Here is a 14,250-nt window from a genome sequence, read left to right on the forward strand (position 1 = left end):
TATAATCTTATACATTTATGCTTAAAAACTGGTCTCATTATTTCTAGACGAGCCATATGCTAATATTCATTTTAAGAAAAATACAAATATTTAAAATTTTCTGAATCCTTATTTTGTCTAACTTGGGTCTTTATCACCATAAGAGTTAAGAGTCCTAATGGTAGATTTAGCAATTTTCAAACTAAATTTCAAGTCACAGAATTTATTCTAATGATAGTGAAAACCTTTGTGTCAGGATATTACTGACATCACATCACAAAATTAATGATTATCTAATCATTTCCCATAATTATCTTTTGGCACTGGAGTTTTTTTTTTTTTAAGATTCCATTTATTTATTTGACAGAGAGACACAGTGAGAGAGGGAACACAAGCAGGGGGAGTGGGAGAGGGAGAAGCTTCCTGCCAAGCAGGGAGCCCGATGTGGGGCTCCATCCCAGGACCCCGGGATCATGACCTGAGCCAAAGGCAGATGCTTAACTGACTTGAGCCACCCAGGCGCCTCGGCACTGGAGATTTAAAAACACATAGTCGCCATAGATTTTACATTTAGAAGACACATTATTTTGAAGCAGCAGGTTTTGTTATTTGGATGTAATCACTTAACACCATCCCCTTACTTATCTTTTAGTTTACAGCATTGCAATAATAGCCTAGAAATGAATCTGAATGACAGACAGGAAATCATGGGTACAAAGAATGTTTCAAATGTAGGAGTAATCTTAATATTACAAAAAGCCTAGAATGGAAGACATTTCTTTGAAAGAAAATTAACTTTTTGGGGAAGAGAGACTGATAAAAAATAAAAATGACATACTGAAGGGAAAATTCCTCAATGAAATTTTATCTGAATGTAGTGGTAAGTGAATTAGTAGTTAAGGGTGAAGTGGCAGTTTGAGAAGTGGTTTGAAGATGGAAAATTTGGGGAGAAGTTTAGTAGAGGCCTGTTGTTAGAAGAGTACGATTTAGCTTTAATTTCAAGAATAGCCTAGAAAAAGTTAAAGATGAAATTAAGGCATAAGTTCAAAAGCTATATTGCTTAGAAAATTTATAATTTGGGCTTTGAAAGTGGTAGTGAAATAAACCCTGCAAGGCTGTTGGTCCAGTTATGAGAACCAGAGCTACATATGAAAGATGACGAGTAGGAAGTTACAGAAACTCATACAAAGTGTTCCCTCATTCGTTTCTATAAGATGAGCTTTTTGAGATCTTTTTACATTTAGTGGCTAGAAAGACAGGGTGCATTTAGGACTTAGCAAGGTGAAGTGAAGCAAAGCAGTTAACTACGAGCAGGTACGTTGCCAGAACCAAACACGTGTTAGAACAAGACCAGAACTAGAACCGGGTGGGAATCCTCATCGTCCAGAAATGAAAAGCAGAAGTCTGAAAGATGGGGCAGCAGAGGAGCAGCACTGAAAGGGTATCCTGGGCCTCTGTCTGGGGGAAAAGCAGAGAGGTGGTGTGCTCCCTGACTTGGATGCTTAATCAGCTGGCTCACTGCCAGAAGTCTGGGTCTGAGGCAGTCATGAACAGGGGCCATGTAGATCACACAAAAGATTTCTCTGCTGTGAGAAAAGCAACACTTGGTCTCATGTGGGGAAACCACAGGAAGTGCGACTGGAACACACAGGTGCACCTAACGGCTGCACCTGCCGCTGTCTGCACCAGCCAGCTGTAGCCACGTGGGAAGCTGAGCCTAGCTGGCCATTCGGGAGAAATCTGAATTTTCAGGTAAAGCATCCTGACTTTTCGATTACCAGTGATTTAAATTACACTCTGCACTGAGGAAGACATGATTACAGACTGAATTGTGCCCATGAATTTCTTTCTCTGCCTTATAAGCACAGGAACTTAATCCGGTGTTCTGTAAAATATACCTATTAAATAAGATGAGTCCCAATCATTCACCAAAATCGATCGTGGAATTTACTCTGTCCTCTTATAGTGGTGGGGACCGCTCAGAGCAGGCAGGGTAAAATTAAGACAGAATGTTTCAGTACTGACCCTGTGCACATTCGTGTGTTTTCTGTGCAATGGAGCCCCTCACACAGCATGTTCAACCAGCAGCACAGGCTACCCAGGAGCAAGGGTGCTCTGCCATGGAGGCCGAGGTGTAATGATCCAGGAGCTGAGCATGAAGAGGGCTAGGGATCAAGGCATGATGGCCTTGTAGACACAAGTAAGGAATCTGGACGTGGGCCTCCTGAAAGGTGTTCAGCAGATCTGTTTTTCAAGATCCCTAAGGTTACTGTGTGGAGAAGAGATTGTAAGAAAGGGAAGAGCTGAAGAGACCAGTCAGGAAGCTACTGCAGAAGTCTGCGATGGAGATGAGGCAGTGGCTCAGACCAGAAATGGAAAGAAGTGGGTGTATTCGAGGTGCTTAAGAAGAGACCACAGGCCTTGGTAATTGAACAGTGGTGCAGGGTGGGGGTAAGAGGAATCAAGGATTACACTTAGGTTTCAGGCTTAAGCAGCTGGGCGGACAGTACGGTTTACTCAGACTGGGGAAATAACAGGTTTGAGAGGGGAAAAAAAAACCAAGATTTCTGTTTGGAGGGGTGACTGGCTGGTGTTCAGTCAGTGGAATGTGCAACTCTTGATCTTGGGGCTGTGAGTTTGAGCCCCACGTTGGGTGTAGAGATTACTTAAAAATAAAATCTTAAAAAAATATTTTTTCTATTTGGAGATGCCTATCACACATCCAGGTGGAGGTATCTGGTAGGTAGTGGCATGAGCCTAGAGCTCAGAGGTTAAGTGTGACTGGAGATAAAATTTTGGAGTCACTAGTCTCAACCCACATGAGATCCACGAAGGCACGGATTTTTTTTTTTACAAGTACATTCAAAAACTTTTAAATTGAAGTATTACATAAAACCCCCTATCGTCAATGGACAGCTCAATGAATTTTCACAAACTGCACATCCTGTTAGCAATACCGAGATTAAGAATCAGGATACTACCCCTCAACCCAGAAGCTCACTCCTGCTCCCCTCCAATCACAACAGCCCACTCTCCCTTGAAAGGACAATCACTAGCCTGGTTTCTAGCAGTGAGATTCATTTTGCCAAGCTTTGCCTATTGTAGAATGGAATCATACAGTACGTATTATTTTGCATCTGGTTTCTTTCATACAACCTTGTTAGTAACATTTATCCACATTGTCCATTCATGTCCATTGTGTGGATATACTTTTTATTTGTCCATTCTACTATTGATGGAAACTTGAGTAGTTTCTACTGTTTATCTATTATTGCAAATACTGCTATTATAAATATGCAAATTCTAGTACATGTCTTTTGATAGGGATATGTGTTTCTATTGGATATATATCTAGGAGTAGAATTTCTTAGTTATGAGATATACATTACAGTCAACAAAAATTTTCCCAAGTAAATTGACCCAATAGATACGTCCAGCATACGAGAGTGCCAGTCGCTTCACATCCTTGGAGCACAATGATTTTGTTTTGTTCCATCCAGTGCCTGGAACAGTCCCTTACTTATATAAGTAGTAGGTGCAGCAAGTGTGCAATAAATATCTGTTGAAAGAATGAATCTAAACTTAGATGGCATTTAAAGCTGTGAGCCTGATGAGGATCATCTGGGAAGGAATACAGTTAGGTAAGTAGTCTGATGAACAGACTTTGGGTGACTCCTACATTTAGAGGACAGGCGGGAAAGGAACAAGCAAAGGAGGAGGAAAATGGGAGAGCATGGAGTTCTTCAAACCAAGAGTAAAGTATATTTCAAGGAGGGGCAGTCAACTGTTTTGAATACAGCCAAGAGATCATAAGATGAGGGCAGAGGAAAAGGAGTTAGATTTTTGGTCATTTCAAACCTGAAGGACATAGACATTAAATCATTGAAATGGAGACCTCAAATGGGCAACTGGATATACTAGTTTGGAATTCAGAACCTGATATATAAGTCTCGTATTTGTGAGTGTAAAAATATTTGTGAAGGAGAGAATATAAATGGAGAAGAGACAAAAATCCCAGCCTTGAGGCATTTCCACTTACAAGTGGAACGGAGGCAAACACTTGCAAAATAGATTATATAGTGTCAAATGTCTGATGAGGTAGCAGAGAAATCTGTAAAGTGTCTTGTCACTGAGGTAATGCCAACATCAACTGTGTTAAATGTTGATAAAAGTTTCAACAAAATGAGAACAGAAGAACAATCACTGGATTTAACAACTACAAATTAATTACCTTAGTCAATAAATATTATTCTATAACGTTACTTTTGAATGCATAAAATCCCACTGTATGGCTATAGCAAAATCTGCTCACCCAGTCCCACTGTTGAACCCCTGGATTCTTCCCAAACCTTTAGAATCATGGGAAATGTTGCTTTGAGCATGCTCTTAGAATTGCTGGATGAAAAGAGTACATACCTTCTAAAGGCTTTTATACAGCTACCAAACAACTCTCTTAGAAAGGCTTTACTACCACCCCAAGGAAATACAGTAATTGTAAAAACAGCCTGTGCCATTTTTTAAAAAGATTTTATTTATTTATTTGACAAGGAGAGACACAGCGACAGAGGGAACACAAGCAGGGGGAGTGGGAGAGGGAGAAGCAGGCTTCCCGCCGAGCAAGGGAGCCCGATGCGGGGCTCGATCCCAAGACCCTGGGATCATGACCTGAGCCGAAGGCAGACGCCCAACGACTGAGCCACCCAGGCGTCCCCAGCCTTTGCCATTTTGATAGGTTATGTGTGAGATTTTACATTTGCATTTTTACTATTAAAGTCCTGGGCATGCGACTCTTGATCTCGGGGTCCTGAGTTTCAGCCCTAGAGTGTAGAGATTACTAAATAAAAAAAATAAATAATAAACTAAGAATAAAAAGTCCTGTAAGCCTACTGATCATTTGTTATTTATGAATAACCTGCCCATAGCTCTTGCCCCACATGTGAGTTGTTATAGGGCAAACTCGATGGTGAAATGTCTAGAAAACTGAAATGTCCGTTTGGTAAAGTAAAAAGTGTACATAAGTTTAAACTTGAATTACAGCTTGTGAATACGATAACGTACATAAATGCTGGAAATTATAATTATTGTGGCCGTTATTCTGCAGAACTAATTGCACCATGGCACAGGGACCTAAAAAAGCAGCATGTGCCGTAGTGGGTTGATTTGAAGGAACTAAGAGGCTATCTGTGGCGCTTCCACCAGCCGGCTCCAATTCCTGCCCCTCCTCGCGGCGGTTGGCGGTGTCACTATGGCAACGACCACGCGCTGCCCCAGGCTCAATTCTCTGGCGGTTACCGAACTGGGCCGCCCCACTCTCCGCAGACCAGCGACTCCACGGCGCGTCCCACCCACCTGGGTCTCGGGTCCATCTCCTCCCGCCCGAGGGCTAGGAGCGGCGGGGCAGCATGGCCAAGGCGGCAGCCTCTTCGCCGCTGGAGGACTTGGACCTGAGCGGAGAGGAGGTCCAGCGGCTCACCTCAGCCTTCCAGGACCCGGAGTTCCGGCGAATGTTCACCGAGTACGCCGAGGAGCTCACGGACCCGGAGAACCGGCGGCGCTACGAGGCGGAGATCACCGCGCTGGAGCGTGAGCGCGGAGTGGACGTGCGGTTCGTGCACCCGCAGCCGGGTCACGTACTGCGCACTAGCCTCGACGGGGCGCGGCGCTGCTTCGTGAACGTGTGCAGCAACGCGCTGGTGGGCGCGCCCAGCAGCCGACCCGGCCCCAGGGGCACGGCGGCCGGCAGCCAGTGGTCCCTGCCCTACAGCCTGGCTCCCGGCCGCGAGTACGCGGGGGGCCGAGGCACCCGCTACACAGTCTACGACGTGGTCTTCCACCCAGACGCGCTCGCGCTGGCCCGGCGCCACGAGCGCTTCCGCCAGATGTTGGACGCCACGGCACTGGAGGCCATCGAGAAGCAGTTCGGCGTGAAGCTGGACCGCAGGAATGCCAAGACCCTGAAGATCAAGTACAAGGGGACTCAGGAGGCTGCCGTGCTGCGCACGCCCCTTCCCGGGGGCGTCCCGGCCCGGCCCGAGGGGGAGCCGGAGAGCCCTCTCCCCGATTTCCCCTACCCCTACCAGTGCCCTGCGGCGGCCGGAAACTCACTGGTCCCCCCACCCCAGGCGCCCTCCCCTCCGGAGGCGGTCCTGCAGCTCGCCCCCACCGAGCCTCGCTACAGCGTGGTGCAGCGCCACCACGTGGACCTCCAGGATTACCGCTGCTCCCGGGACTCGGCCCCCAGCCCGGTGCCCCGGGAACTGGTGGTCACCATCGAGCTGCCGTTGTTGCGCTCGGCCGAGCAGGCGGCGCTGGAGGTGACGGGAAAGCGGCTGTGCCTCGACTCAAGGAAACCCGACTACCGGCTGCGGCTCTCGCTCCCGTACGCAGTGGACGACAGCCGCGGCAAGGCGCAGTTCAACAAGGCCCGGCGACAGCTGGTGGTCACCCTTCCCGTGGCGCTCCCCCCCGCGCGCCAGGAACCCGCCGTGGCGCCGGAAGAGTCCGTCTGCATGTCCGGAACTGACGGCGCGGCCTGCGCTTCCGCTCGCAAGGGGGAGATGGGCCCGGTAGGGGGTTGTGCCGGTAACGGTGGCCCGGATCCCAGGCCACCCGGGGCTGCGGACGCCGGGATCACCACCCCAGCCGCCGCTGTGGAGGAGCTCGTCTCCGAGCCGGAGGAGCAGGACTTGGACGAGCAAGCGGTGTGGACAACGGGCATCGAGGAGGAGCCGTCTACCGTAGCAGGGAACTCACCTGGGGACGGTGGAGGAGGCTCCCCGGGTACTTCATCTGGGGACCTTGACAGGGGGTCTTTTGCAGGAAGAGAGAGTGCGCGTGGAGATTTCGGAGTTGAGACGCGAGTGATCGGGGAAGGCGCGGGCCGGGAGCCCTCCGATCGAGCCATGGGTGGTCCCGGGACCGGCAGCAAGGAACCTTTGTGTCCTCCTTTGCATTGTAATCAGGATGAAGAATCCCTGACTCTGCTAATTCAAGTGCCTCGGATCCAACCGCAAAGTCTTCAAGGGGATGTGAGCCCCTTCCGGTACAAATTAGGCTTCTCCACCCAAGACTCAGTTTATTATTCCTTTTTTTTGCAATTTGCTCCGGAGAATAAATTGAGTACCAAAGAACCTGTGGCTAGTATTTCTTCAAACAATGCAGTGATAGAACTGGCTAAATCGCCAGAGTGCTATGGACATTGGAGAGAGTGGTATTATGGTTTAAACAAGGATTCTTTGGAGGTAACAGTTCTTTCTAGACTCATATTTGAAATATTCCATCCCACTTTTAAAAAATTGCTCTTATAATTGACCCTTGAACAACACAGGTTGGATCTGCCTGGATTCACTTATAAGCAGATCTTTTTTGATAAATACAGTATAATACTATAAATGTATTTTCTCTAATGATTTTCTTAAAAACATTTTCTTTTCTCTAGTTTATAAGAATATAGTATATAATACAACATACAAAATATTAGTTAATGGGTTGTTTATGTTATAGGTAAGGCTTCCAGTCAATAGTAGGCTACTAGTAGTTAAAAGCTTTGGAGGAGTCAAAAGTTGCAGGTTGATTTTTCAACGCGGGGGGGGGGGGCAGTGTCCCCTAACCCCCTGCTGTTGAAAGATCAACTATATAAATATTTGTTAGAGTGCACATCAAGATCAGCTAAGACCTCTTGTGGGCAGGTACTCTAGAACTTCGGGCTGAGCATTACCTAGTTTACTTAGGACATAATTTTCATGAATAGTGTGTTCGATTGTAGTTGCTACTATACTTTTTAGGTTTTGAGGTTCTTGAATTTCAGATTCAGTACTCCAGTATAATTGACAATTTTTAGAAAAGATTTTATTATTTATTTTTTATTTATTGACTTAAGTAGGTGAGGGGCAGAAGGAGAGAGAGAGAGAGAGAAGCAGATTCCCCCGCTGAGCGGGAGCATACACTGGGCTCATCCCAGGACCAGAGACCATGACATGAGCGAAATCAAGAGTGGGTTCCTCAACCAGCTGAGCCACTCAACACGTCCGCTCCTATTGATAATTTTTTAAAAAAAATTTTGTAAAATTTTAAGTTCTAAGGAAATTTTTAAACTCATAAATTAACAATTGGTGGTTTTCATTGAGGTATGGATGAGTTTTACATGTAATATTTTTTTTTAGCTTTTAACAAATTCAAGGCTTAAATTCCCAGAAATAAAACTAGTTGCACAGATTATATATTGAAAATTAAGTTTTTAGCCTTGGGTTTTAACTTGCCAGAAATTTTCATTTCTTCCCTGTGATTTTCCTAGATATTTGCTAATAAGTTATATTTTAAGAGGGTATCTTCTGTGAGCAGTGGTTAATTTGAAACTCTCCCAAAATGGTAAAATAAATAGCCAGGGTGAGGTAAGATACTTTGTGAGAATATAATATGAAATTGACTATCTGTTTATATCATCAGGAGGGGGAAATTTAGGAAAGGGGAGTCGTTTTCCTGTAATTGTTTTATTTATTTATTTTTAAAGTTTATTTACGTAAACGCTACCCCTCCACCCAGTCCTGGGGCTCGAACTCACTACCAGAGATAAAAGAGTTGCATGCTCCTCCAACTGAGCATTACAGGTGCCCCTGTAATTGTTTTAATAAATATAAAAATAACAACTGGGAAGAAAGTTTTATGGATAAGCGGTTGAGAGAATACTAAAGACTATTATTTTAATCTGATTTTCTAGAAGGCTAATATTATTTTAGCAAAGAAACTAGACCAAAATGGGATTAGGGCAACTGTGTTTTATATCTTTGATGCTTGAAATAGATTTATAATTACTTCGTTAATCATCACATTTGCTAAAGCTGATGGAACCATAATATTCAGTTATTTTTCTTTACATTTCACTGGACTAGGGTCTAAGTATTAAAGTAAAATTTTTTAAAATCACAAGAGTAATGTGTGGGTAGACATATAATATATAATGATTATATGCATCATATGAAAATAATTAGACTGATTTGTGACTGTCAAGGTCAGAATTGTTACTTTACACATAAACAAGTACAAAATAGATTTATAAAAGCCTAAATATTCAATGGAAATTTTCCTAGAGCTTTAGGACCACTAAATTCAGTATCTTTCAGAGTAAAATCAGTCATTAGAATAAGGTGAGTTTATGCAAATACTTTGTTTTAATCATAACCATTTCCATTATAAATATTGTTTTTCCTTGGGTTAACTAAAGACTAAAAGTATTTGGTGTATTTTTGTGCAATTTTTGTGCAAATCTTTTCCAGGGGTAGGAAACTTACAGATGCTTTTAATTGGGGGATGTTTCTATAATACAGTTATTCTGGAACTTTAAAAAAATAGCAAGGAAACTACTCCAAATATAAGATTTTTCTGTACCCAACGTTCATGGTAGGTGTTCATAAGTTTAAATACTATTTAATATAAGGGAACTTTAAACTTGTCTCTTTCTGATTTTGCCCTCCTATTTGGACCAAATAATGAACCGTTTATTTGGAGATTTGTTTTTATGAAAGTACTTTTATTTTGGACATTAAACTGATTTTATGCATTTTAAATGTGGTTATCCCTTCAGCACCCTAACTATATACCTGTATTCACTTGACATGCATATGCACAAGTTGCTTTGTGTTTCGATTCTGGTGAAAGTGATTTATGCACTTCCTAATTATAGTTTGGAAATCTTTCCATGTCAGCCTCTTGAAATCTACCTCATTCTTTTTTTAAAGATTTTATTTATTTATTCATGAGAGACAGAGAGAGGGAGGCAGAGGCAAAGGGAGAAGCAGGCTTCCCGCAGAGCAGGGAACCTGATGCGGGACTCAATCCCAGGACACGGGGATCATGACCTGAGCCAAAGGCAGACGCTTAACAACTGAGCCACCCAGGCGTCCCGAAATCTTACCTCATTCTTATAAATAGCTATATGATACTGTCACAATGGATTATCTCAATGTGCAAAACCAGAATATACTTCTCTTAAATATTATGTTTGGTTCTTACCTGGCCAAGAACTAAAAGGCAAATTGGTCACACAAAATTTAAATAAATCCTGTCATATATATTTCTTAGCTCTCTCATTAGGAAGTATTCTAAAATTACATTTTATAGCAGTGACTGCATTTATAGCCCTGGAGGTGATATTATTCTTATAAAATATTAAGAGAAAAAAGGAAAGGAAAATACCATTTGTAAGTAAGATTATCTCAGACTGTTAACAGATTTAGAGAAGGAGCTAAGACTTTTTTCTTTTAGGGTCTTTTCTGATATATGTATATACTGTTGCTAGTCTTACTGCTCTGTACAATACTGTTTTCTTCTGCCAAGACAGCATAGGAGTAACATTAAACATTTTAAAAGTGTAATCCTGAAGTGTGTAAGAACTTGTATGAGTTTTTAGATCAACTTTGTCAAAAATGACCTATAAGGCAGAATATTTTTTCTCTTTTTATTTTAGGAAAGGCTGTTTGTCAATGAAGAAAATGTTGATGAGGTGCTTGAAGAGGTCCTGAGCCCTCCATTTAATCAGACAATGTCCTTAACCCCACCATTAATTGAAGTTCTTCAGGTTACTGATAGTAAGATTCAAATTCATACAAAGGTAAGGATTTGGTGGCCTTTGTAGTGATTTAGGACAAGGTTAAAACCTGACAGATAACTTAATTTTTGATTTCTTGATGTCATAACTTTAAATTAAATGTACATAATGGCTGGGAAGACTTAAGAGGAGTAAAGACTTTTTTTGCATGTATTTTACTATGTGCCAAACACTTTGTGGTTCATTTTCACATATATCTCATTTAATCCCAAAGTAACAGTCCAATGAGGAAGAGGGAAATTAACACTGGGGAAGTTTGAGTACGAGTTCAGGGACAAACAAGTCTTTTTGACTCTCAAACCATGGGACGGAGCTGTCATTCAGTTTTATTCTTTCTAGTTGAACCTTAAGTCTGGTTATTTTTAATCTTCAATATTGGACACAAATAATTTAGTAACTAGCACAATTAATTTATATATGAATTGGGGAGGAGAGTGGTTCTGAAGAATCACAGAAATTCAAGAAAATTTAAGAAATTAAAGACTGCCCGGGCGCCTGGGTGGCTCAGATGGTTAAGCGTCTGCCTTCGGCTCAGGTCATGATCCCAGAGTCCTGGGATCGAGTCCCGCATTGGGCTCCCTGCTCCTTGGGAGCCTGCTTCTCTCTCTGCCTCTCTCTCTTTCTCTCTCTCTCTCGAATAAAAAAAAAAAAAGAAAAGAAATTAAAGACTGCCCTTATAAGAATGACTACTGGGGCGCCTGGGTGGCTCAGTTGTTAAGTGTCTGCCTTCCTTCGGCTTGGATCATGATCCCAGGGTCCTGGGATTGAGCCCTGCATCGGGCTCCCTGCTTTGCAGGAAGCCTGCTTCTCCCTCTGCCTGTACCTACCCCTGCTTGTGCTCCCTCTCTGGCTGGGTCTGTCAAATAAAAATAAAATCTTTTAAAAAAAAAAGAATGACTACTAAAGGGTTTTGTAGGCCAGGATTAATTTATTCTGAAGGAGATAAGGGGTCATTGAAAGGAATTAATCTAGAATTAATGCCAGCTTTGCACTGTCTGCACTGTTAAAAAATAACTGGCAGTGGGCACCTGGGTGGCTCAGTCGTTAAGCATCTGCCTTCGGCTCAGGTCATGGTCCCAGGGTCCTGGGATCGAGCCCCGCATCGGTCTCCCTACTCGGCGGGAAGCCTGCTTCTCCCTCTCCCACTCCCCTGCTTGTGTTCCTGCTCTCTCTGTGTCTCTCTGTCAAATAAATAAATAGAATCTTAAAAAAAATAAAAAAATAAAAAATAACTGGCAGCATTTGGAAGATGACTTTGAGGGGGAGAGCCCAGAAGCCTATTTGCAGATCTGTAAGCATTATATCTATTAAAAAAAAAAAAAAAAACTTAAAAAAAGAAAAATAAAAAAAGCCCTATATCCATAGAGTACAATTTAATTTTCTATTTTTTTCAAAGATTCTTAATGTGTTGTTTCTCTTGACATAGTTGCAAGAATGTAGTAACTCTGAACAGCTTCATGAAAAGGAAGAAAAAGGCACTGAAGGAAGTCATCTCCCTGAAAAAGAAAATACAGAACATCCTACCACCTCAACAACTGATTCTGATTCGTCTATAGCAGTTAAAGTACTAGAAACAGACAGTTGTGGTTCAGTTGTATGCTTGCAACAAGAGTCTCTTGATGTTTCTCACATGCTGTTTGGAAAGTCTCAGCAACCTGAGTCAAAAATGGAACCTGAATTTATAAAAGAAAAAAGTCCTGTTTACTCAAATGAGGAAAAAGATGACTTAAAAGAACCAATGATAACAGAAGAGAAAGAATTAGATGGAGATGACCTATCTTCATTACTAAACAAAACTACAGTTCACAATTTACCTGGTCTTAACAACATAAAAGAAACCAATATGCAGGATGGTAGCGTGCAGTTTATTAAAGATCATGTGACTCAATGCGCATTCAGTTTTCATAATTCTTTGCTGTATGACTTGGACTAATTCTATGTAATTTTAGAGTTTAAAAGTTTTTTGGACTTAAAATAGATTATCTTTCTGTTAACTACTATCTTAAAGTATTCAAAAAGTATAAAATTAAAATTTGCAATTTTGATTCTAATGGGGAAATTAGAGAGAATTTAGTTTTTTGCCCATGTAGAGTTTATACAAAGTTTTCTTAATCATGGAGATTTTTGTGATTCATCTGATAGATGTATATTTTTTCTAATGGGCAAACATTTAGTTTTAATGCAACCTGTATATATTTGCTTGTTTGTTTTTGGCTTCTTTTGTTTACCATTACTTTAATAAAGTTTCAAAGTAAATATTCACTAAGTTGTGTCTGTTAGCAAAAAGTAATTTTCAAGAATGCAATTAACTAGAAATTAATCAGTATGTGTGTGTGGGTAGGCATAGAATCTCCAAACTATGCCTTTATGTTTCACCAAATAGGATGTATTTATGCTTGAAATAGAGATTCTTAGAACTTTACTAACCAGTATTAACTATCCAATTACAATACAAATACACTGAATGAAATTTAGTATTTTTGCTTCACCTCTTTTATGTGTGTCACACACACACACTATATATATATATATATATATGTATATATATATATATATAAAGAGAGAGAGAGAGTTATAAGGTTATATAGTGATGCCTTTAAAATTCAACTTAAGGGCGCCTGGGTGGCTCAGTTGGTTGAGCAACTGCCTTCGGCTCAGGTCATGATCCAGGAGTCCCGGGATCGAGTCCCACATCGGGCTCCCTGCTCAGCGGGGAGTCTGCTTCTCCCTCTGACCCTCCCCCCTCTCATGCTCTCTCTCTCATTCTCTCTCTCAAATAAAATCTTTAAAATAAAAAATAAAATTCAACTTAAAAGATGTTTTTGGAAGTTACTGTTACAGTATTAAAACATTTCTTGGTTTTATAGAATACATTTATCAATTTTTTAAAAAGCTTTTAAGTAATCTCTATACCCAAATGTGGGGCTCGAACTTAAAACCCTGAGATCAATAAGTCAAACACTCCACCAACTGGGCCAGCTAGGTACCCCTACATTTATGAATTTTAGAACAATTAAAAATCTGGGAATTTGCTCCCATAGGAAAATTGTCTTCACTGTATTACATGAAAACAAACCAAAAAGCCAGTGTTTTCTAGTCAGTTTCTCTTGTAATATCTAAAAAGGGCAACAGATAATTTATCTTAACAGTGGCTAAGTTATTAATATTTATATTGGAGGCCAGGAGAAAATCCGAATAGGTTTTTTTCCTCACAAAAATTTTTAGTACCGCATGAAAGAAAATGTAGAAAGGAAAATATTTGTTGATCTAATTGCAGACCCCAAAGCCATGAGCTAGTTTATCTGATCTATTTCTGATTCAAAATAGCTAATTCAAACCTCTGGTTTCCCTTAGTCCTGGAAATTAACTCATTTTTTTAGTCCTTTAAACTGGTAAAAGTCAGATCAGAGCACCAAAAGCTATCACAAAGCCTGGCAATTCATCCTGATTTACATTTAGAACCCCTAAAATATCTGGAACCAAACTGGGCTGTGAGGGTAATATAAATATAGCTCATAAAGCAAGAGATCTATTTTGTTCCACCTAGAACGACCACATGCATTTTGTCAACCATAATATGACTCTTAATTTGATAAAATAATTTCAAAATTGTCCATTTAATACACAATTTTCTTAGACTGAAATGAGGTCCTATCTACACAGAAATT

The 14,250-nt window shown here is 41.4% G+C and overlaps 1 protein-coding gene across 1 annotated transcript; it reads left to right on the top strand.

The window, feature by feature from the left end:
• The first annotated feature begins 5,306 nt into the window (after window positions 1-5,306).
• Window positions 5,307-12,801, top strand: DNAAF2 (dynein axonemal assembly factor 2). The gene is made up of 3 exons (XM_028106055.2): window positions 5,307-7,220; window positions 10,442-10,585; window positions 12,009-12,801. The coding sequence occupies exons 1-3, from the start codon at window positions 5,382-5,384 to the stop codon at window positions 12,513-12,515; spliced, it is 2,490 nt and encodes an 829-aa protein (XP_027961856.1). The 5' UTR covers window positions 5,307-5,381; the 3' UTR covers window positions 12,516-12,801.
• The last annotated feature ends 1,449 nt before the right edge of the window (window positions 12,802-14,250 follow it).

Source organism: Eumetopias jubatus, unplaced genomic scaffold (genome assembly GCF_037043125.1).
Source record: "Eumetopias jubatus isolate StellerSeaLion01/CBP00866 unplaced genomic scaffold, mEumJub1_p1.0 scaffold_7, whole genome shotgun sequence".
Lineage (NCBI taxonomy): Eukaryota > Metazoa > Chordata > Mammalia > Carnivora > Otariidae > Eumetopias > Eumetopias jubatus.

Bases quoted from the DNA above. Each gene is read 5' to 3' on its own strand.
- DNAAF2 (XM_028106055.2), top strand. From the start codon at position 5,382: ATGGCCAAGGCGGCAGCCTCTTCGCCGCTGGAGGACTTGGACCTGAGC. The intron at 7,221-10,441 runs GTAACAGTTCTT...TTTTTATTTTAG, and splicing joins TAAACAAGGATTCTTTGGAG to GAAAGGCTGTTTGTCAATGA. The intron at 10,586-12,008 runs GTAAGGATTTGG...CTCTTGACATAG, and splicing joins AGATTCAAATTCATACAAAG to TTGCAAGAATGTAGTAACTC.